Source organism: Cupressus sempervirens, chromosome 1, assembly GCF_028749045.1.
Source record: "Cupressus sempervirens isolate cs-2001-9-10 chromosome 1, ASM2874904v1, whole genome shotgun sequence".
Lineage (NCBI taxonomy): Eukaryota > Viridiplantae > Streptophyta > Pinopsida > Cupressales > Cupressaceae > Cupressus > Cupressus sempervirens.
Genome location: NC_143118.1, coordinates 199,528,562 through 199,552,938, shown reverse-complemented (window position 1 = coordinate 199,552,938; position 24,377 = coordinate 199,528,562). Strand labels below are relative to the sequence as shown.

Below are 24,377 nucleotides of genomic sequence, written 5' to 3'. Positions count from 1 at the left end.
CAAAATAAAACAAAATAATAATCTATATATTAACATGTACATGACTCTTATGTTAGTAAATAAACTATCATATTGTTTTATCTCCCTGATTCTTAAGAATGGACTCGAAAGTTAAAATATAATTGAGGAGAAGAATAAAAGTGTAAAACAATTGCTATGTATTTGGCATTTGAATGCAATTCGGAAATTGAATGAAGGAAGAAGGAGAGGGTTTGAAGCCCTAGCCATCATGGAGAAATTTTGGTGTCTGCGATTTCTTCTTGCTCTACATCATACCGTGAGTTCTTGTTCTAGTTATTTTCTAACCTGTGAATGTTGTGTCCTCCATCTCCATTTCGTGGTATGCTTGTATGGTTGTTGTTGTCCTGCATTTTGTCACCACAAAATGTAGGTAACAATACGAAACTTTTTCAAATTAGTTTCGCATTTTTCTAAGTTTATTTCATTATTTAATTGGTTAGCATTGATCAACCAATCGGTACCAATTGATACAATGAATCTTTTTATTGAAGGCCTTCGTCAAGTCTTTTTTGTTTTGCTCTTTGTCGAGCCTTTGCTTGATTTTTGAAGCCTTCAAAGTCTGTTCTTTGCTTTTGAGTTTGCGTTTGTTTGATTTTAGTCCTTTGGTTTTGCTCATGTCATGCCTTTCGTTTTCCCCTTCGATTCGGTCTAACTTAGAGGTCAATCAGAGTTGTCAGTCAAGAAATATGGTCATTTTAGTGCCTCAAAAGTGGACATTTTAGGTGCAACAGTACGAATTAAAAATATGATGTTATATTTTCATTTTGACATTCACTTTTTAAAAATATAACATTTTATTCACTTTTTGTTATGTTTTGAAGTTACTTTTCATTTAAATTTATAACTTTATGTTTTAATTTTAAGTTGAGTTACTATAGTGCACTTTATGTTTTAATTTTAAGTTGAGTTACTTTTTAATTTTTCACTTAAAGTGACTATAGAACTATATAGTTACTTTTTAAATTTTTTATTTTTAAATCAAATACTTATATAAATGTCACTTTAACTTAATGTTTATGACTTATATTGATTAATATAATACATAAATATTATTTTTGACCTATATTGTTAACATTTTTATAAAAATAAGTGAAATGCATAACTTAAAAGCCTAAAAGTGGACATTTTATATGCATATGCATGTAAAAAACTATGAAAAATGGAAACTTTTCATGCTAATGCATATAAAAATTCACTTTGTGGACACTTTTCATGCCATTACATCAAACGCTTGTAAAAGTGGACCTTTTTGATGCAATGACGTGAAAAGTTGAGTTTTCATGCTTGTGCATGAAAAAGTGAGATATGTTTATAAAATATGTAAGTGACTCCAAAACGTGAGATTTTGGAGACTTGCACATTTTAAAATATGTAATGGGCTTCAAAAAGTGAGATTATATCTCAAAACATATTTTAAAATATGCATTGGACTCAAAAAGGTCCTCTTTTGCCTTCCAACATATTTTAAAATATGTAATGAACATAAAAATGTCCTATTATGTGAAGAAAACATGTTCTTGCTCCAAAAACCTCCTATTTTGATCATAACTTTTGATTTTCTCCATGGATTTGAATGAAATCAGTTGCATTCATCATGTTTTGGAGAGGTGATCATTTTGCCCTCATCAAAAATCAAGTTATTGCACCCAAAAACGTGTTTGAAACTCTTAATCTAGGGCACATTGTTTGTATAAAACTCCATAAATCTTCAAAGTTTGATCACATTTTTGTATGGAATCAAATCGTTTTGGCCCTATTTGCTGATTACATCACATAGTGATCACCATTTTTGTGTTTAAACATCAAATCGTTTTGTTTGAAAGATCACGTTTTTTTGCTTGGAGAAACACGTTTTTGCTTAAAATGCCCAGAAAATTGGGGTTATAATCCACTTTTTTGCGTTTTGAAGCCACTTTTTTGCATTTTGATCCATGTATATCCATTTGGGGAAGTCGTTTTTGCACTCACAAGTCAAAAATGACTTTAAAACATGTATTTTTTAGTCACGTTTTTGCAAAAACGACCCAGATTTTTGAATTAAAAAGTCATATTTTTGTTCAAAAAACTCAAAAAAATGCATTTCCAGCCCATACATTTGATCAAGAGGGATTGTTTTTGAGTCTTAAATGCATGATATTGTCTTTAGAGACCATTTATTTGGCACTTTCATGTCAAATCCGACCATTGAATGTCCATTACATGCAAGTGCGGAAAAAGTCAAAAGATTGTTTGAAAATCTGGATTTAAGGGAGAATTTGTCTTTAGTCTACAAAACTTGCTATTTTGGCTCCTTCTCCTTCATTTTTGGCATTAAATCTTCATACAAGTGGACTCTTTCTTTTTTTCTATTTAATTTGTGCTAATCTTGCTATTTCCATGCATATTTTAGCTTGAAATTGTCCATTTGTCCATATATATGCCATGAAAAGTGCATTTTGCCTTTAAAAAGGATGAAAACTCTCATTTTCACACTTTTGAAATTTCCCCAAACTCCAAATTCGAATTTGCATATTGAAGTGGTTTCCTTGTTGACATGTTTGAGTATTTTGCCAAAAGCATGTGTTTATTTTGTGTTTGTTTTTATGTTTTGCTTGTTTGCATTTCGGTTTTTTTTTCCATTTGGAAGAAATTGCAAGTTCTTTTCCAAGAACTTGAGCACGTTTCACTTCACTCCACTTTCCATTTCCATGTCACAACACTCTCACTCAATGAAATGTGATTACATGTTTTTCATCCCATTCGCCATTCGCATATGCATGTAATCTCATTTTTCGTTTCCATTTTCATCCATCTCATTTTTCGCTTCCATTCGCATGACATGATTACATGAAATGTCTTACGTGTAATTGCATCTAAAAGATCCAATTTTGACTAAAAGTCACTTTTTGAAAAGTCAAAAAGATGTCATTTTCTCCTCTCCATATGCATTCGCACCTCCATGAGCAAATACATATTTCCGTATCTTTCCATGCTTTTCATCTTAGCCTTCATCCGCATATGCATGTAAAGTGTATCTTTCACTCACACTTGCATCTCATTTCACCCTCCACCTTCTTACATGTTGCATTTACATATAATCCATTTTCCGTGAAACGACATCTAAAAAGCCCAAGTCACTTTTTGAAAATCAGCAATTTCCCTTTACACGCATTCTCATGCGCCAAGCACTTTACTTCAAAAAAGAAAAAAAAAAGGAAGTTAAAGGTGCTGATGGAAAGTTGTTCTGAGTGTACATCCGAACATCGTCAAGAAGGTTTTCAAAGTGTCGAAGACTCTAGTTTGTGCTGATCTACAAAGGAGAATTCACGATAATTTGAGCGAGAAAAGATGGATTACATCAAGTTTTCACATGATAATGGACAATTCATCAAAGAGAGCTAGAGGTTGTCAAAAGACGCAACACGGTTATCAATGTGAATGCAACGGTACAAGATACAGGAACTCCCAATCTTGTTATCATCTAGGATTGCATCATCAAGTACAAGGCCTTTCAAAATTGTTCTTTTCTCTTCCGTCTTCTTTCTTCTTCTTTCATGTTTGTAGTTGGAAAAGATGCATTACATGAAAAAGTGTAATTACATGTGATGCGAGTTACATGTGTATGTAAAAGATGTAATGTGAGTTGCACGTGCAGTTGCATGTAACCCTTTATTTTCTCTTGTAGTTAGACTTGATCAAAGTTGGTTGAGTTGCTCCCACTCTTTCCTCCCCCTTTTTCTCAACTTCTTTGCCTATATAAAGGAGTGCCCCCTCATTGTAAAAATTATCTTTTGTTGTATGCAAGAAAGCTCTGCCACATTTGTGCAAGCATAACTTTGATTATGTAGTACGAATTTGGGAGAAAAGTGAATAAAAGAAGCAATTGGATTTGAAGCTTTGACTGGAAGCAATTGTGATAGAACAAATTAGAAGCTTTGACTATAATTTGTGCCTATTGTCTTGATTCATGTTATTATTGTGTGTTCAATAAAAGAGCATAAAAAAGAGTTAAGAAACAATTGAATTCCGAGCTTTGACCAGGAACAATTGTGAAAATCCATAGCTAGAAGCTTTGTCTGTAGCTTGTATTTTCATCTTGATTCACAAAATAGTTAGATTGTTGTTACTTTTAGGAGTCTTTGTGCCCTAATTGTAAACATTTTACCACATAGAAATACAACAGGACTTAGAGCCAAACTGGTACATTTTGGCTAGCCTTTGAGTTAGTTAAAATTTATCAGTATCACTGTTTCCAACTCGTGATAGAAGTGTAATTAGAGATTCACCTTGCCCATTATTCGCCTTACGAATGAGTGGATCCTTTCTTGAAAGTTATGAAGAAAGAATAATAGTAACACCCTCTTTATAAATCTCTCAATTTCTTGCTTACCTTGAGTTGATCCAAGGAATGGTGAGAAGGGGGAGCCTTCCCTTTAAGGTAGGAGAGACTCTGTCTCACACGCTGTGGCTGGTCATCCTATTTTGTGACTGAATTTTTACCCAAAACTGTCGGTTGCAAAATATCCACCCAACAGTTTCCATGAGTGTTGGATGCCGTGAGCCATTTCCTTCACAAGTTTTTCTTAATTTGACAGTTGTCGTGAGCCACTTCATGGTTATAGCCATGTTATTGGGTATTTTTTGTTCATCATGGCTCTTCATTTCTTCTAGTCGTGGCTGATGCCATGATTGGTAGACATTTTTTGGCTGGATGTGACTTCTTTGCTCTATATTTTTCAACACCATGACTGCTGGTTAGTATGTCGTGGCTCATTCTCCCTCATGTTGGGTTGTTGATGCATGAGCTTCATGTTTGATGTAGTGAGCCTGTGATTTTTTACAAGTTTGTTTGATGGTATTTAGATGTCATTACTTCTGCTAGTTATTTCTTATGGAGCTCCATGCTGTGGGTGTCTGGTAGCCATGAGCTGATGCCATTGTTCTTCACTCTTCATGCTGTAAGTTGCACTTGATTTCAAACTTAGAGTTTTAGATAAAACAAGGGAGTTTTACTTGTTATTGTGCCTCATGCACTCCTTGCAGATTTTAAAAAGAGATATATGAAAAGAACATTCCTTCATTTCTTTCTTTCAAATGGATGCTTTATTTGCTTGGGCTGGAGGTTACATTTTCTGGGTTTCTTTCTTAGCCGTGAGTGCTGCCATAAAGGATGGGTGTGCTACACAAAGTTACATATTCAAAATATCCCTTTCCATTTCATTTGTATCTGGCATATTTGATAGGAGATTTTTTATTTTATTTTATTTGAGGCATTTACTTGTAAGCTTTCAACTGCATCAGACTTAGAGATTGAACCATTATCTTCAGTACCCAGAAGGGGCTGACTGTGACGACCATCTCTTAGAGATAAAAGTTGTATCTAGGGAGAAAATATCATCTAAAATCACAGAAATTAGAAGATAAAATGCCAAAACAATGCTTGTAACTTGGATAGAGGTGAAGTATCCATGCTTCTCCGAGTCTTCTGCTGAAGCTGTTGTGCAAGGCCTAATAAAATACATTGAAAGAATACAAACAGCAGGAATACCCATGGTAAGAAGAAACAGAAGCTTCACAGAATCCTTCTCAATGCCTCCAATATAAATTTCTGTATGTACTGCAGCACTCAGCCCAACATAACCTTTTAAGAATGCCAGCTAAAGTGCCCCTTCTGTAAATTATACCATTGGTGACAAGAACAGCAGTATTGAGCCATGTTGCACTGTTTGTACCAATAACTAGTGCTATCCACACCTTTATTTGGTTGTAGCATAACATCTCATTATTGCAATAATGGCACTTTTGGATTTTACTGTATCTTTTTTTTTCAGAATTATGAATGACTCATGCGTTGACATGTATAAATGCAAAAAACATTGCTCCTATTGCTGCCACAATCCATTGTTCATTAAGTACTGAAATCTCCTCCTAGAATGCTGAAATCTGCCTGCTATTGTCCTTTTACTGATATGAACCAGCGATCAAATTCAATTCAATCTGTTATAATCCACTTTTCCCTTTTAACTGAAAAAATTGATTGTGCACTTGTAGACTTCCAATCCCTCCATGATTCAATTGAAAGGTTTCATACCTGTAATGTATGTATGTCCCTTTGACAATCTCTTCGTGTCTTCAATCTTCTACTATGGTTCAACTAGAAGGTTCCATACTTGTAATTTATGTATGCCCCCTCAACAATCTCCCCATGTCTTCAATCTTTGCCTCTACATGATTTGACCAGAAGGTTTCACGCCTATAGTTTATGCGTGTCTCTTCCATAGTCTCCTCAATCCTTTAGTCTTGGCCTCTACATGATTCAGTCGAAAGGCTTCATGTGTGTAACTTATGTATGATCCATCAACAACCTCAAACTTCATACCTGTATCTGCACATGAAACAAACTTATTAGCATAAAACCTACTTTTCTTTCAGATATTTCTCTTGCCTTTACATCTTTTAATGTTTTCATCTGAATAACCATGTTGTAGGAACACTAAGTAGTGTAGAGATGATTGGAATGGTTTCCATTGCCCAGTTCGTATGAACTAACCCTCATCTTTTACATTTTTCAGGTCTATTCCCAGATGGAGATGCGACTCAAATCTTCTTCAACATTCAGATCGATCCTTCCATTCAAGCAATGGAGGCTCTTCCCCTTATTTCTCCAATACTTTTCTGTTTATGCAATGTGTTTATTCAGATATTATATTAGGAGCTACCACGACTTATGTGGTATCTAAATGCATTGTATCAAGTATTGTCTAAAATTTGAACATTTTGCACCTTACCAAAACAGTTCTGAAATATATTTCAATAAAGTGTACTATTTTGGTACTTGTATGTATTTTGAATAAAAAATGATCAATTTCTCTTGTTTATTGATTTCTATACTTTACATTATGCATCCAAACCATTTTGTAATATGCATAATCAGCAACTTAAAACACATAGCGCACTATATAAGCAAGCTTAACGTAGCAATTTAGGAGGTGGGCTAAATTGGTAACAACTCCATATATGAAAAGAAGATGCTTGCCATCATGCATGCACTAGCCAAGTTTTGGCAATACCTCATTGAAGCCAAACTTGTTGTGTAGAGGGAAGAATAATGTGGTAGCCAAGGCGCTGTCAAGAAGACCTATCATATGTTCACTATCACAAATGTTAGCAGAATGGAAGACACATTTGCTGGTTGACTACTCCGAGAATTCTATTGAGTGCAAATTAATGGATGGACAAATATAGGATATCAGTTACAAGGTGGTTGATGACATCATCAACCACAAGGATAGACTCTATTGGGTACTCGAATCGAAGATGGAGGAGAAGATTCTGAGGGAAGTTCATGACTCGTCTCTCACAGGACACCTAAGGTACCTCGAGACATAGCGAAATTCGGGAGAGGTTCACTAGGAGGGTCCTGAAGGATGATTTACTACAGTACGTGAAATAATGTTCCACTTGCCGATAGAACAAATCCAACCATACTATTCCTGTAGGATTACTACAGCCCCTTCCAATAGTTGATCAAAAATGGGAGAGCATTACAATGGATTTTATCACTGGGCTTCCAAGAGTGCAAGGGAAATATTGCACTTATGTCGTGCTAAACCATTTGACCAATTATGTCTATTTATTCGCCATTTGTCAAGCAACTCAAGGCCTAAAAAAGTAGTTGCTCTATTCAGTAGTCCATTTGCTTCTTTCTGGAGCTACATCCAATGTTGTATCGACAACTTACGCTCTCAAACGGAGCCGGGGCGTTTAGCGCCCACCTAAATATAGATCTCAGATTGGATGGGAACTATCTACAGTTGCCCCTCCTTTATAATAGTAGGGCTATGGCCCTACATTGCCAATAATAGAATAGGGGCCTGAACTATATAAAGTTGGGGGGAGGGGGGTCAGGTTGTTGAATAGCTCAGATGACCAACTTTTTTTTCCATAAAGTGTTATGCTTGCATGGTCATCCACAGAACATAGTCAATGACAGTGATAGTTGTTCACTCGGCACTTTCTAGATGGAAAAATTTCGGTTTGCAAGAGAAAAACTGTCACCGAGGAAGAATTAGCACCAGCAGACAAACAATCAAATGAAGATTTTGAACAAATGGCTCGAGGGGTACGTCAAGAATTACATTTCAGTATAGCAAAAGGCATGGGTCTGTTGGTTTCATTTAGGAGAGCAATGTTATAGCACTACTCATCATGTATCGATAAGCATGTCACCCTTCAAGGCACTTAATACTTATGAGCCTTCATCCTTTGTGGAACCTACATTAGGTAACAATTATACACCAAGGACCAAGGAATACCTACAGGAATGTTTAGATGCCCTGAGGTCTCTCAAAAAAACTTGCAGAGGGCTCAAAATCAGCTGAAGATGTATGTCGAAAAACACAAGGTAGAGCATAATTTTGAGGTAGGAGATTTGGTTTACTTGCCTCTATATCCATAAAGACAATCTTCCTTGAAGAAAATTGGTGTCGATAACATGAAGCCCTATAGGCCCTATAGTGGGGTTCGAAGGGTGGTGAAGTTGCCTATGAATTGGAGCTTCCTAAGGGAAGTCAGATTCACAAAAAATTTCATGTTTCATGCCTTAAAAAGGTAGTCGGCCAATGTGTCATGGTTTTCAAGGAACTCCCACCCATTGACAAAGGAGGAAAACTTATTCTGGAGAACATTGATGTCAGAGAGAAAAAGTTGAGGTTGCACATCATCAAGGAGTACCTACTTTGTTGGAAGGATGTGTTGATTGAAGATGCCACATGGGAAGGCAAACAAATCTTGGAGCATCCAAATCTACAATTTATTGAGGGCAAGTAATTCTTGTGTCAGAAGGACTATAACGTCTCCAATATAATTAAATAATTCAATCAAAATCATGTGTTGTAGGGCCTTGAAACTTAATAATAACATCTTTGGGGTTCCTTTTTATTTATTATTAAGTTATAAATGTTTGTCATGTTGGTCATTTGTAACCCTTCAGGAAGTTTCCCAAAGCCCATTCATAGGGTTGGGTTTGGCATAGTTGTAAGCATGGTAAGTTTATATTTCTTTGTATTTGTGAACTCCCCCATTGGAAGTTCAACATTGTTTGTTGTTTCAAAGGTGCAAGATCCTCCCTACTCTGGCACTCTACAATTGATGGGAATCATCCCTCACCCTATTTTGCCTACAAATCTCGGTTACCATATACATGAATCTATTAAGTGTGAAACATCTATATTTGTTATCAAGGGTGTGAAACATTAATTAATTAAACATTAAATATTAAATTATATTTAATTAACACACTATTTAACTTCAAAAACCAAGTTCTCCATTTTACACTCACTTGGATATATCCTTAATGGACATTCAAAATCTACTATTCCACCTTCCATGTAATTCACATCACCTCAAATTCTCATGATCACCTTCACCTTTAGTCACTTTTCAAAACATTTGCAAACATGTATGGGACAAATGAGGAGCTTGATTTTTAATGTTTGCCGAGACTTTGATACTTTCCATCAGCTAAATATTTCATCCTGCTCCCATTATGGATTTTTGGAGTTCATTAATATTTGGCATGCGTACTCATGCCTTTATGTAAACAGGTGCACATTGATTATGATTAGAGGACAAACTTTCACTTTCACCTCAAAACATTCCCAACTATTACAAACAAGTTCCTTGAGCACATTTTGAAGGCTCTCAAGGACATTTATTTTTAAACATTCCTTGACAATATCATTCTCACATTGGAGTGCACTTAGACATGCATGGTGGACAATATGTTTTCCATCTTGAAAAAGGGTTCCTTTACTTTGAATCTTTTGTGCTCAAATGCATTTTAGGAGGATAGGCAGATTATTTCAAATTGACACATTCTTTCACTGAGTTAAATCATATTGGAGCCTAATTTTATGTCCATGGTGGAAATGTTTTCTTGTTTTCCAAATTTCTTTAACCTGTGATTGGGCATGATTTGACCAAGGTTGTGAATTGTTTTTGCAAGTTCCCTCATTTTTTTGGCTCCACAATAAAAATGTTTCCTTGATCAAGTGCTTCTTGAGTTGGGTGTGATTTGGCCATCACGGTGGATTATTTCATGTCGCATCTTTCCTTGTCTAGAATAGCGTTAGAGTGCATTTTGGGTCATATGGAGGAATTGTTTATTTTTTGAACATTTCATGAGTGAATGGAAAATGCACTCAAGCGCATATGAGTGTCTTCTACGAGCTGTCCTTTGTTTAGCATTTTCCCTGGCTAAGGTAAAATTGCATTGGGCACATATTTAATAATATCGTGGATGATTTTTCCTTCTAAAATATTCCTCCACAGTGTGAAAAATGTGCTCCGCACACTCCAACAAACCAGAGTCCACCTCTATCACTGTGGTTTCCTTGGCAAATGCTGGTTGTGTTTGGTAATTTTTTTAATTATACATTCTATGATAGGTATTGTTTTGCGCTCAAGTGTGAACAAGGGGTGTTGGCGGAGTCTTCTCTTCACAGTATTCCTTCACCCACAAATTGTGTCACTCGTGGAGTCCTCATCAAAAGTCCCCTTCCTTTGAACACTTTCTTGACTTCCTAGCTTTCATGTTCTTGAGAGGTTTTGGAAACTTTTTAGTAGATGAGACTCTTCTCACACAAAAATTTCTTCCATTTAATACCATCCTGTGCTTCCAACAACATTTCTTCAAAAATGAGTTTACATTCACGGGGATATCCAATCACCTTTTTTGTGCATGCTTCGAGCTTTCATGGGGATCTACTTTGGGATTATTGAAAGATTCTTCAGCATGGCCAGCTTTCACATTGGGCATGTTTTGGTTATAAGAGACAAACTTCTTTGTTAGCAAATGCCGTCAATATGTGCTCAACGTGTTTTGAAGATTGTGGTAGACTTCAACATTTGGGTGGAATTCCATGATGTCTTTGAATTAGCTCTACAAACACCTATGAGATACGAAGGGGAATGTTGGGAGTTTTCCAACATTCTATGACAAAGGTAAAAATTATGTTGTGTTTGAGAGTATTCAGAAAAAATCCTTACAATCCCTCTATGTGAGCAAGCTATTCACACTGGACACGTTTGGAGTTTTTTCACAAACATTCTCTTTCAATTCATTTCCCAACCTTATGGATTTATTTTGGCATGGAGATCAATGTTGAGAGCATGTGCCCTGTTTTTACTTCTCCCGTTCATTGCTGCATGAGATTGGTGTTGTCATGCATGATGGGCTCATGTGTGAAAAGGTTATTCACAAAATCTGTGCATGCAAATGTAAATCGGGCCTTATGATGATTTGATTCTAAACTTGAAGAAATCCTTCTCAGTAAACGCAACCACTGTTTGATGGAGAGTTTACAGCTTCAGACTTTCTTGTCATTCACAGCTCTCGAATACCCTTACCCTGATGCTAGATAAAAATTCATTCCTATGGAAGGGTATTGCACATAACGTTCATGGGTACCAACCAGGTACAATTAAGGATTTAACTTTTAGATTAATTTCTTGCTTTTGATATTCATGACTTTGTGCATAAAAGTGATCTTTTCTCTAGCAAACTCGAATGTAAATTAGGTACTGTGAAGAATATTCGCAGCTTCAAACTTTTTTTTTTCCCCTAGCTAAACACTCTTTTTCCACGGATGATATTATGCTATTCAGAAGCGGGTCGATTTTAAGATTGTAGTTTCATTCTTAGTTCGTGGCTCAATCTTCTCTTCCCGTGGGCTGTCTTAGCCTCTCGCGGACTGCCTTAACCTCCCGCGGGCTATCTTATCCTTCTGCGGGCTGACTTATTCTCCCGCGGCGACATCCTCTTTCTTCTGCGGTGGCGTTCTTTTCTTTCATGGTGGTATTCTTTCTCCCACGGGCATTACATCTTCCACAACGTTGCTTGCCTTTTGGCATCTCTAATTCGACGGAGTTCATCACTCGACGTTTGGCGAAGGTGGATGTCCTCTCTTTGAGGGTCAAGAATGATTTTGGTTATTGGCGTTCTCAGATTTCTGTAAATGAGTATCCATGAAAGAGATAGATTTTGATTGCTTGAACGAATCACATTTCATTGCATGCTGTGAATATAGAACCCATGGATAATGGTCTTTTTATTGAAGTCTTGTGACATTTGAATGATGTATAATGGTATTAGAAGCTCAACCACTACAGATGTGAAGCTAAGATCAACGTCTCAATGGCAAAGGAAACATGTGACGGATGGATAGAACATAACAAGCATTTAGCAAACATCTTTATGGAGTCTTCTGGAGAAATATGCTAGTGATTGGGTGTGTTGGGTGATTTTGGCGAAGGTATCTATCTTGGCAGACGTTGTCTTCCCGTGGAACGAGTTTTGATAAGGCTATAACTTCCGCGGGCACATCTTAAACTTCCGCAGTCAACAGTGAAAAGGGAACCGCAGGGGAAGGAAACTAACAGCAGGAGGAAACATATATTAAGGCATATTCTCCGCGGGAAGGCAAAACCAGCAGGAACCCTATATTATAAAGGCAAGAAAGAAGTCGTTATTATGGAATCAGCAAGAAAACGGTAGTGGAAGAACCAACTGAAGACAAGTATGGAAAAGAATGCCAGAGGTTTAGCTTCTGGAATCCAAGTTGCAGGGCCATCAGCGTCTACCAGCAAGAAGCAAAAAGTAAGGGCCAAACTCACACATCTCACAGTTCAATTTGAAGGGCTCAATGGCAGCGAATACCGGAAATGGTGGCAAAAGACTCCGGACACAGAGGTAATTAAACAGATTTTGATACGAGCATAGGTACATTGGGCCATCCAGCTTCCAGCTTTTTCCATCCAATTGTTTGAATCAGTTGAACTATGTAGAAGCATATAATCAGCACAATAGAACCAGCACATTTTTGTACAAAAAGCATCGGATGACAGTTTCTTTTAAACCTAAGGATTTCACTAGGGTTTTTGGCATCCCTGGCCCTAGTGGTTGGAAGGTGAAAATCAAGAACCACAAGCTGTCTCAGGAACGGAAAGAATATTGGATAAAATTGGTAGGCCGCGATCTTTCGCCTAAGGAGATGGAGTCAGTGGTAAAGGGGTCTAAATGCAGAGGGCTTCGACGAGATTTTATTCGGGAGGGCCGCTGACAATGCATCATGGATGTCATCAAGAGCAAGTTGACAGGGGCAACTCGGGCTTCGGATATAGCATTGCCACAGATTTTATTTATGAATGGCACAGTGTACGATTGGGCCACATTTCTCACCGATCGGATGGAGTTCATGACACTCCAGCACTGGATGTTCTTTATGCCACACCATGCCATTGGCTTATTTCTAAAGGCAGCAGTTAATCAGATACCAATGGATGATTTTGAGGTTTCACCACGGGGAAAGTTGGCACAAGGGGAACCTCCAATATTCTATTGAAGACATTTGGACACGGGTGGAACAGCAGCAGGGCAGAAGAAGGTATTTCGAGGATTGGAGGCTCACGGGGACACGGACAGCAGACGAGAGGACACTTCAAAGAGTAGTCGGGCTGAGTATGAGGAAGAGAGTACTTCTGCAGAAGTTGGCAGTGAACCAACAGTTAGCCAATCCACATTTTTCACCCTGCCGCAGTTGCCAACTTCGGCGCACTTGTCCACCTCCATTTCACACATTCCTTCGTTTGGTCAATGTCATGCACCAGTTGTTATGACCCCACCGACAATGGTAGATGTGGTCCCACGGACAGTAGCAAATGTCCCACCGGCAATGGTAGATAGTGTTCCACAGCTGATAGATGTTGCACCGGCGGCCACTTCAGAGATTTCTTTTCGGACGTCCACGGCAGATGTTTCACCCGAGGGCATACCTTCCCAAGATCGTATGCCAGACCCTGTTGCACCAGTAGAGCCAGAGTTGATAGAGTTGCCAGTGCGAGAGCCTGAACCCTAGGTTCGTTAGGATGTGGTTGGTTCAGATACTGTGGTCACTATTTCATCTTCCTTGTTGACGGAGGCATAGTTGGAGCAGCCCAAGAGAATGGAGGTGATAGATAGAGCGAGCGAATTTCTAAGGCAGCAATTCCGGCTCATTCCTGCAGAGGTCGGACCGTCCATTCAGTCCCGGAGTCATGGAGGAGTCCCTCCAGGATCAGCAACCGTATCAAAGCCATAGGAGGTGGTAGTTCCAAAATCGAAGGTTGCACCGAGGAAGGAGAAGGCAGCACCAGGTGTGGACATGGTTACCGCAACAGTGGCAGAGACAAGTAGTGATGGGGAGTGGACCATGAACGATGTGCTGAAGGAGGATTATGGATCAAATGAGGATAGATGCAGAGACTACCTCAGGGCTATGCAAGTTGCACTGCAAAAGGGACACAACGTGGCATTGCAGGCTATGACTCGGGAGAGAGAGTGGTATCTAGTCTGGGCTTATATTCAGGGGGTTTGTCCTCAACGGTTTCACTCCTACTTTGAAGACAAAGGATGGCCAGAAGTCGAGACACTGGAGATGTTGGTGGATTGGGCCACCGACCTGAAGTTGGGGCCATGCAACACTCCCATGGAGAAGCTGGCACACGAAATAGTAGGATTATACAAAGAAGTCTACTATGCTCGCAAGGATGCAGAGGCGGACAGGGCAACAGACAAGGTCGCAACGGAGAGGTCTCTAGCAGCAGAGGAGGCTAGAGAAAGGTAAATGCAGATTTGGCCTGCCAACAAGCAGCGTGGGCAGCTGAGCATGCAGCACTTTTACGGGATAAGGAAGCGGCTGAGCAAGAATTGCAGTTAACAAAGACCCAGACTATGGATGCAGCGCTTTTTCTGAAAGAAGCCATAGAGGTTAACGCACAAATTTAGAAGGATTTGAGCATCCGAATGGAGCAAGTCTATGAATTGCGCCAGCAGCAACATTCTTCAAGATCACACCCTTCTTTCTATATTGTATTTTGTGGTCTCCCGTTTTTGTTAGTTTTGAAGTCGCTAGGAGACAACTTTTCTTTTGGGGGGGATGATGTCGTCGGTAGAAACTGTGTAGCTGACGGGTTCATGTCGTCAATAAAGATTTTATAGCCGACAAGTAGATTAGTATTGTTATGTAGCCAACGGACCCCTTCGGGAAGGTTCGGCGGGAAGTATTTATACCCCAGCCGGGATCATTGTAAATCATCTTATCATCGGTATGTAATCTCTTGGCATATGCAAATAATAAAAAGAGTTTTGTTGTTCTTATCTATTGTCTGTGTGCATTAATTTTTTTTCCCCAGTACGATAAACATTAGCAAATTGAACAACTCTATGCTTAGGCTAAGCCACTTTCAACACATCCACTCAAGCTCCAACCCGAATCTTGATAATCTTGGCTTCTCTCAAAATTAGCCATAAATTTGACTCATTTGGCATTTGAAAAAAAAAAACAAGAAACTACAGGAAATCAAACCTAAGAGCCACTAAAACAACACAACCCAAAAGGGGCAAGTGAGCGAAAGGATAGAGGTCCAAAATTTGATGGGCGACGTGAGAATGGGTCACAACATGTCCTAGCCTTGAATTTTTTAACTTTTTCAGTGTGAATGAAATTGAAACATATATGAGAGCATTCATGTCAAGTAGAGAAACATGTTCAACCAGAAGTGCCTCAATGACTTTGACTTTGTCCAATAAAATCTTTGCCTTCATACCAAAAAGATGGAGGGTCCTTATTTGTGTACCATTTATTTGGATGATAGCATTGTTGATACACTGCCACAAAAAAAATTCTATCATGTTCACTAATGAAGATCTTGCCAAATCAGAGAAAGTAGCAGAGATGGATGTGTTCGAGGAAGGCAAAGACACATTTGAGGAAACAATCAATCCTCATTTACATATCAACTTGCATCCTAGTTCAAGGTTTAAAAGTTTAAGTTACACTAGAAGGGGGAAAAGGAAGATGTAATATGTTGCCTTTTTTTGAGTTATGTAAACATTATTGTACTGCTATATTGTTAATATTTATAATTATACAGTAATGCAATGTATTGTTTAATTTTCAAATTTTACACATTTTAGATTTATCATGCAATCTTTGAATTCAGACAAGATGATAAGAATAGACTTATGTTTTCTCTAAATTTATCAATTTCTGAATTGTTTTATGTAGTTATGTATTTTTTTCCTAAGTCCCAACTCGAAGACAAGATTCTGGTCTGCCAAGTCAAAGAACTCCAACTATGGATAATCTAATGGGGTATTCCAAAATAATTGCTCTCTGTGCTTATAAGTTTGAGTTAATTCAGTAGGTTACACATTACAAGAAGACAAATATATTGCAGATATCGTAGCATTGCCATGGTGATATTTCAAGGCATTAGAGTACACATTGTATTGATTGCTTCTGATTTCTATCTCCCTTGTTTATTATCTCTTTTTAACACAACAATTCCTTTGGAAAGAAAAAAAGGCACATATGCACATACTCTGTCTGCAAACAAGTTCTCTTTTGTGGCGCACCTAAACAATGCTAGCTGGAGCTCTTCCTGAAGAAAAAATCAAGAGTGATTTTAAAATGTAGAAATCAAAAATGTTCATCCAAAGATGTCCAATGTAATCCACTACTTCAATATCTACATAATACTAACCCCTGTATAAAAAGCGTAGATAATTCATACAACTGCCATACTTGTCATGCAATAATCTAAACCGACTAGCTTCTATTTTATATACGGAAAGGTACCTTGTGTATCAAGCCATCATCAATTACAGAGCTACTCAATTTTTTAAATAGCACGTACAAGGCCTCAACTTCATTTATGTTGACTACCTTGCAAAAAAAAGGATATCATAAAATGATTAGACTCATAGAATGTATATAACCCATGATGAGCAAATATGCTTTTGCAGTTACTATTACAAAATGTAAACAAGTAAACTTGAAGATGAATAGCATGAGGAGAAACTGGCAATAGAGAAGTAAAGTGGACAATAACCATGTACATAATATTAAAGTGATTACTTACGATGACAGATAGCAAACATAATTCCTATTATGACCATCTACTTCACTAACATCCTACACATTGTTTCTACTACATAGAAATTATTATTGAGACAGCATATTCAAATTCCATCAAATTTACAACCCATGCTACTATTAGTGTAATATAGAATCATTTCTGGATTTATTAATACATTTCTGGAAATTCAAATTTGTCTTGTTATGGATCCATACATAGTTTGCAAACTCTCTAAGTACTCCCCGAGTTATCGAGTATTCTGCTTTTTTGGTTGGCAAGTACTCACAATTTTAACTCACATTTTTTTAGACAAAAAAAACATAGGTAAAATGTTGATGAAGGTAAAATGCTGCTTAAAATGTGTTTTCCATGAGCTTTTTTTGCTATAAAACCATTCATTTTCTCTTTCAAGATGTCAATTTATAACTTAGTACATTTTGTAATTGAATTTTACCAAAAAAAAAAGTGTTTCTTTAAGAGATTTTAATTTTAGTTATTTCTAAGTTTTCGAGTTTAGGTCAAGTTTTCTCCAAGATTTTGCTGAGTTGAAAATTTTGGGCTTGCCAAGTACTCATCGAATCCAAGTCTGCAAACTATGGATTCATATGTATAAAAAAGATGTGTTCAAATTTATCTGATTTGATATTTAAATAAAATAACCACATGTAGTTGGCTTACAAGGTTCCAAATGATCTTTCAGCAATGCTGCATCAGGCACTAGCTGAGTCTATACTTTCTCAAATGAAGAGAAAGATAGTTGTATATATTTCCCATTATAAGTATCTGCATCTGAGGTCTACAAAAATCTTTTAAAAAACAGGAAGTCCAGCAGATATGCTAATACAACAAATTCCTTGTTTGATACAATTAATTAAGAACATGCCAGCTTTTACAGATACATGATGTTGTGCACTTAGAATATTTTTGTACGGTCTCAAGTTTCAAGCTAAAATTTTATCATTTCCTCTAACACAAGAAAAGTGTCAAAGTTTTTCTTGCTTGTCCATAGTCTTTTTGCCATTTCTGAATTGAATAATTGCATATCAAAGAACATGGTTTTCAAAGTTTCAAAAACATCTGCCAGCACAAACAAGAAAGTTCAAATGAGCAAAGACTTGTCATGTATGTCCTCTAGTTGAGTAGAGTGCACAATTTAGAAGAGAGACAAGATTTCAGCAAGTGTAAAGCTGCAGTCTGTGTAGCATGGAGTGTGCCTTTCACAAATATAAGATGATTTTTTTTGTGTTCTGAAAATATGCAAGTCTATGTACATGTGCCCTTTCTAAAGTCAGAGATAAGGATTCAAAATTGAAGTCCATTTTCACATGCACAGGCATGTGCCACAGTTAAGTGGAACATATTTCAAAGGACAAAAATATGTAAGCCAATTAGGTAGCACATATCAAATAAGGTAGACAACATAGTTTTGGTCTTTGAGTCAAAATTTGTGTGTATGTTGAACAGCATGCATTGTAAAAGAAGAGTTAATGAAGTTTGTTAAACAAAATTTACATGCCTATTACCAAGCACACAACATAGAAGGGTCTATTTATAGTAAGCGACTATTTTGGGAAAGTCAGACTTTACATTTTTAGCAGGGTACCTAGACAATTTGGTGGCAGCATGGAGTTCTGGTGACACTGACAGAGCATCTAGTTGGGGACTTACTATTTATAACTAGTCAAATTATGGTTAGAGCTATATCTAGCAGGGACCCCCAAACTCATGGTATGCACAGTAATTGACTCATTTGTTAGTAAGTCAATTATGCCCATGTTGCCATTTTTGGCAATGCATCTGAACTTGGTATTAGCAGACTTCATCGCATAGCTAATTATTTAATGTTTTTCCGAAGTCAATGTGAGAACATGAAAAACAAATATCATTTTATGATTTAAAATAAAAGCTAAGTAGTATCTCGTGTGAGGCATTTGATAAATCAATTATTAATGATGAAAGTCAACCTTCGTCAAAAGCAAATGGGATTTTTAAGTTATGTGAAGAATCAAGTTGAAGACTCAAGGGCACTTTTGAAAGATCCCTGAGGGATCTCTTCTGCTGATCTATTGTAATATTATTATTTTTAAATTTGTTTTCCCTGTTTAATAATATTTTCTTGCAGAGCTAGACAGAAGTTGCAGAAGGGTTTGAGTGTTTTATGTTTTTAATGATTTTGCAATGAGTAATAACAGAAGTACAATAACCTGAACCAGTTCTGAAAATATATTTCAAATGCAGCCAAAGTAATTTCGCTTCAAGCAGATTTTTAAATATAAAACCTAGTTTGTAACCGGATGAAGATTTACAATAATATCCAGATGATTACTATAATAACCCCAATAGGTTATAACTTGTTCAAACACCAAAAAATCTTTATACTTCAATTGTTTGACATTTCGTCAAACACTTTGCAAGCAAGCTCTGATACCACTGTAATGACCCTCCTCAAATCTGCTCTCAAAAAATGCTGATGAAAGCTCAAGGAATTTCATCAAACAAATCACATGCAAGGGACGTATGACTGATCTAGTTTTTTAGCTGGCTTTAAATGACTTTTTTTTCAATTTGCATCAATGAAAATCTTGTGCTAGAAGACTACAATGGACTACACAATGACCTAACATGAGTGTGCTACTAATTTTGACAATATTCAGTGCATATATATGATCTAAGCATGAGAAATGAACACCTACAACCAACTGGCATTTTTACAAACAATTGGTATGCAAACTAACTAGCTAATAAATAATGATATTAAATTGCTTAAATGACACCAGCAACTATTATCTTCTTAATTGCAATGAAAATTACAATGCTCATGAAATATGGCCAAGACTTTGGTATTTACATGGATTACAAAATGATAATGCTGGTATAATGCACACTTACAGCTGAAAGCTTATAACACCCTAAAAAGCAATACGAACAAAAGAACCTGGTTGTAAATGGCTGTAATAATTTACTTCAATGCTGCCCCTTCTGCTTTGCTTTTTTCGAACTGTTTTTTCGACCTGCTTTTTCGGTTCTGCTTTTTCGGGCTGCTTTTTTGTACCCGCTTTTTCAGCCTGCCTTTTCGGTTCCGCTTTTTCGGACTGTTTTTTCGTATCTGCTTTTTCGGATTGCTACTATGTTGAATCTCAAGACCATATCTTTCAATGACGTCAAGATTTCCAGCTTGAAGGGATTTCGTCCTTCAAGCTATTGAGACATAATCTCCAGAAAATTTCCCAATTTCTTTGATATTTTCCAAGCATGCTTAAAAGAAGCTCTTTCCATTTCTTTTATAGTGTTCTCACAAGAGCTCCGTCCTTCGTTTTCTCCATGTGGGATAAAACATAACTCCCTTTATGTAACTTATGTCTCCAATGTGTTATAAAATAAAGGGGACTCTTTTAATTTAAATATTTCCCACAAACTATAGTCTATGCATTAATAAAGTTAAATATTTAAATTTAACTTTATAAAATAGCTTTATCAATGCATAACAAATCTTATCAATGAGAAACAAGTCTTCTTCTCGATTTTAAACAATTACCATCGACATACCGCTGCCCTTGGATGTTCGACCATGTCCAAGATGACTTACTATAAATAGTAAGTATGCCCAAAGTTGCCTCAAAAACCCTCAGAAAGACCTGCAACTGAAACTATCTAGGCCAAATGGCCTTTAAGTCCCTTTAATGTCTTGGTTAGCCTACGGGATCGTGGGGAAATAGGCTAACGACAAAATCATGTTATGAATGCTAAAAAGGGGACATTACAGTCCGCCCTTCCCAAAATTGCTTGTCCTCAAGCAATGGCCGAACAACAACCCAATCAATCCACCTGGATCCCAAATGTAGTCATGATTTATACTGCTATCAGTCAACATAGGTTCTGGCAACAACCTCTGAAAATTAACCAAGAGGAATCCATAATCAAATTGGCGAATACAACTCACCCAAACTCCAAAGTCAAGAACCCATGAGAAACAAGCTCTCGAAATATCAGAACCCAAGTAGAGTAGATAACCCAAACTACCAACATAGTAAATACCATCAACACATCCCACTAGCCTATGTGGAATGTACAATACAATTCTACAACAACGATGAATACTCCCGCATGAAACTGCACCAAATACAGAGAATCCACACACTGCACACCTACTGCAATTAACACAACTCTGCAGATCACCGGTCACTATCTCATAACCATAACACCCATGCACTGCTGATGGCGAATAGTCATTACACAGTAGATAGCAAAAACGAGAGCCTAGACCAAACTTGTCTGCCATCAACTCCTCAACACATGGATCAAAAGAAAACCGATGAACATATCCTACAATATAATGCCGGTAAAAAGAACCAATCCCAATCAAAGACTCATCCTGCAGATGTGATACAACCAACTGTGACTAATCATCAGCTAAGTCAGAGGATGATATAGCCAAGTGTGCAGAATCAACAACATCACTAGTCTCTATGCCCTCCAAGTCAAACATATCACAATGCTCAGCTACAGTGCCCAACTCAGTTGAACCTGCCTCCAGTGGAAACGGACCAAATATGCCAATACTAGTGTCATGGATAGATATATCCTCATCTCCACTACCTCTATCAACCTCGACCATGGACATCCTCGGATCACCAGACACCACGGTCAGTGACTGTACAGAATCTGGTAAATACTGAAGTCGTTCCAACTCCACAGTCACCTCAGCTAAATGAAACTGTGACTCCTCGAAAGCCAACTGTGTACTCTCAAGAAACTCGGAAGTCACCTCAAGCTGCTGAGTAAGCTTACTCACCTCATCTTCCTTGACCAATAATGTGTCATATGCTGTACTGCCCCACTCCATAAGATAATCTCTATCGGCTACCAACTGCATATAATTCTGTTTCAGAATCCAGATAGCCTCCCATAAAGAGTGGATCTCTGTCAAGGAAAGATAACTGCCTCCCTGCTCATCACTAGTAGGAGAACCCCATCCATAAACTGTTAACAACTGTCGAGCAGCATTGAAATGCTCGCAAGCGATAGAAATGTCTCACTCGCCAACTCTCAGTTGACTAGACACATGATTGTGCCGACTGGTCGCACTCCTATACTCTATCCCTAGTACACTGTCCAAAGGAGTAACCTTAGAATAGCTATCATCTGTAATACTCAGTTCTTGGGACTCTTCTGTAAACTCTGTCATATCCGAGAGATCATTAACCCATTCCAACAAGAATGGTCGACTGGATATATGAACAATGCCCAACACAGGTGTGTAAAAACTAAATCCAGCATCAAACAAGTTGCTGGCATGGATGAGAACTACACCTGGAAAACTACTAATCAAGTCCATGATGGTGCAACAGATACTACTACCAAGGAATGATAGATATCTCCGGTCAAAACGATCCAAGGTACTAAGATAAGGATCCCAACATCTAATCCATGAATGGAAACCAGCTGGCAATTCAAACAAACTTCTCACCTAAGTAATGTGAACAATACCAACCGACTTCACGCACCTGTCTACAATCTCTGAATCTAGAGTGTGAATGCTAGACATACTCATATCATCATCAACATGTGACTCGACTGTAAAAGAAAACTGAGTCCCTGGTATACGCGCTAACTCCCGAACTGAACTCACCTCAAGACAAAGCTCGTCTACATGTCTCTTAGAATCTTGGAGAGCCAACTGAGTACACACCAAGGAATTCCGAGTATCCTCCAGCTCATGAAAAAACTGGTCAACCTCCTTCTCCTCCTTCACTACATCTAAATAGATCCTCGCAAGATTAAGGATATGATCGCGATCTGAAAGTAGGTGTATGCAACTTAACTTCATTGCCTCCATGCCTTCCTTGATCTGGTGTAAGTCGTCACAAGAAGAACCTGTTGTGACTCCTTTCTATCTCTCCTGCAGTTGAATCATCCAAATGTGATTCTCAATCAATCCATGTATCCTATCATGATGAGATAAAGTCGTGACAATATTCTTGTCCCTTGTCTTCAGCTGGCTTGCCAAACCAAGTAAAGAGCTACTAGCCTCTATCTCATGCGAAGAAGCATCCAACTGTGCCTGATACTCATTTTCTGCAAAGTCCTGAATGCTCACTTTCTGATCAACTGTACTATCCTCAAACATGACAGTATCCTCGACTGTTGTAACTTCATCCAGCCCAACTGTACTGGAATCACTATCTGAGTCAATCGCACAATCCGGTGTGCCTGTGATATCACCTTCTGGCTCAACCTGCACAATGTCTGTAACCCCTTCTACCTGTGAAGATGATGCAGATAAACCATTACCTAAAGATATGCTAATGTCTCCCTGTATCGAATCAGCATGTCTGTTAAACTCCTCATACAAGTTTCTGCCTGTCATAGGGAAGGTACAATCCTTAGGCCTATCAAAACGTTCAATCAGTCTCTCCTTAAACTCCACATATGAGGTAATGTGTGCATGACCCATAGTGACCATACCATGATGCCACCACTTGTGTGCTAACCCATCCAGTTGAATTGCTGCATACTTAATAGCTTCTTCCGTAGGCATAAGGTTCGTTTGAAAGTATGTGTCAAGCTTTTGAACCCAAGCTCTTGCTCTAGACTTCCCCGAGCCATCCTAATATGGTAACTGAAGTTTCCTTACTTTCTTCCGTACCTCATAGCTCTGGTTCCTGTCATCGTGGCATATGCTTCATCCGCACATCTATATACTCCCTAAAGGTAATTGCAGCAGTAAAATCTAGACCTCCGGCTTCCCAATCTCTCCTTAACTGGTCCTGTATATTAGTGATCTGGGGCTCTGGTACGGGATGCTCTGAAGCTCTAGGAGGAAATGTGGGAATCATGGGCCTCGAACTCACTGTCCTAGCTTGCTGGGGTGCATGACCGAAATTGTTCCCAACTTGTTCACCTCCATTATGTGTCGCATCCTGATTATTCCCATTCTGATTGTTACCATTCTGATTATTACCATTTTGATTATTTCCTCCACCTACGTTAGCATTCAACCCCATTTGACAAGCCATCATCTGCATCATAAGCTCCAATCTCTGACTCTGTTCCTGTGCTCTTTGCTCTGTTGATTGTTGTCGCTGTGCTAAGGTGTCTAATAACTGTAAGAATCTTTCCTTTCCCTGATCTGGACTGGCATTCATTTTGTCAAACATTTTTCTCTCTATCTGGCTAATCCAAATTCCCAATAAGACCTCCACAGGATGGCAGGAAACCGCTCTGATACCACTGTAATAACCCCAATAGGTTATAACTTGTTCAAACACCAAAAAATCTTTATACTTCAGTTGTTTGACATTTCGTCAAACACTTTGCAAGCAAGCTCTGATACCACTGTAATGACCCTCCTCAAATCTGCTCTCAAAAAATGCTGATGAAAGCTCAAGGAATTTCATCAAACAAATCACATGCAAGGG

At 37.8% G+C, this 24,377-nt stretch overlaps 1 protein-coding gene across 1 annotated transcript in view; it reads right to left on the bottom strand.

The window, feature by feature from the left end:
• The window catches only part of LOC149576812 (calcineurin B-like protein 1), a 155,074-nt gene that overhangs the window by 77,084 nt on the left and 53,613 nt on the right, over positions 1-24,377 (bottom strand). The window contains exons 4-5 of the mRNA XM_089820144.1: positions 16,680-16,762; positions 16,423-16,482 (exon numbers count right to left, since the gene is read on the bottom strand). Coding sequence (XP_089676270.1) covers positions 16,423-16,482; positions 16,680-16,762 — 143 coding nt within the window. The remainder of the gene's footprint in view (positions 1-16,422; positions 16,483-16,679; positions 16,763-24,377) is intronic.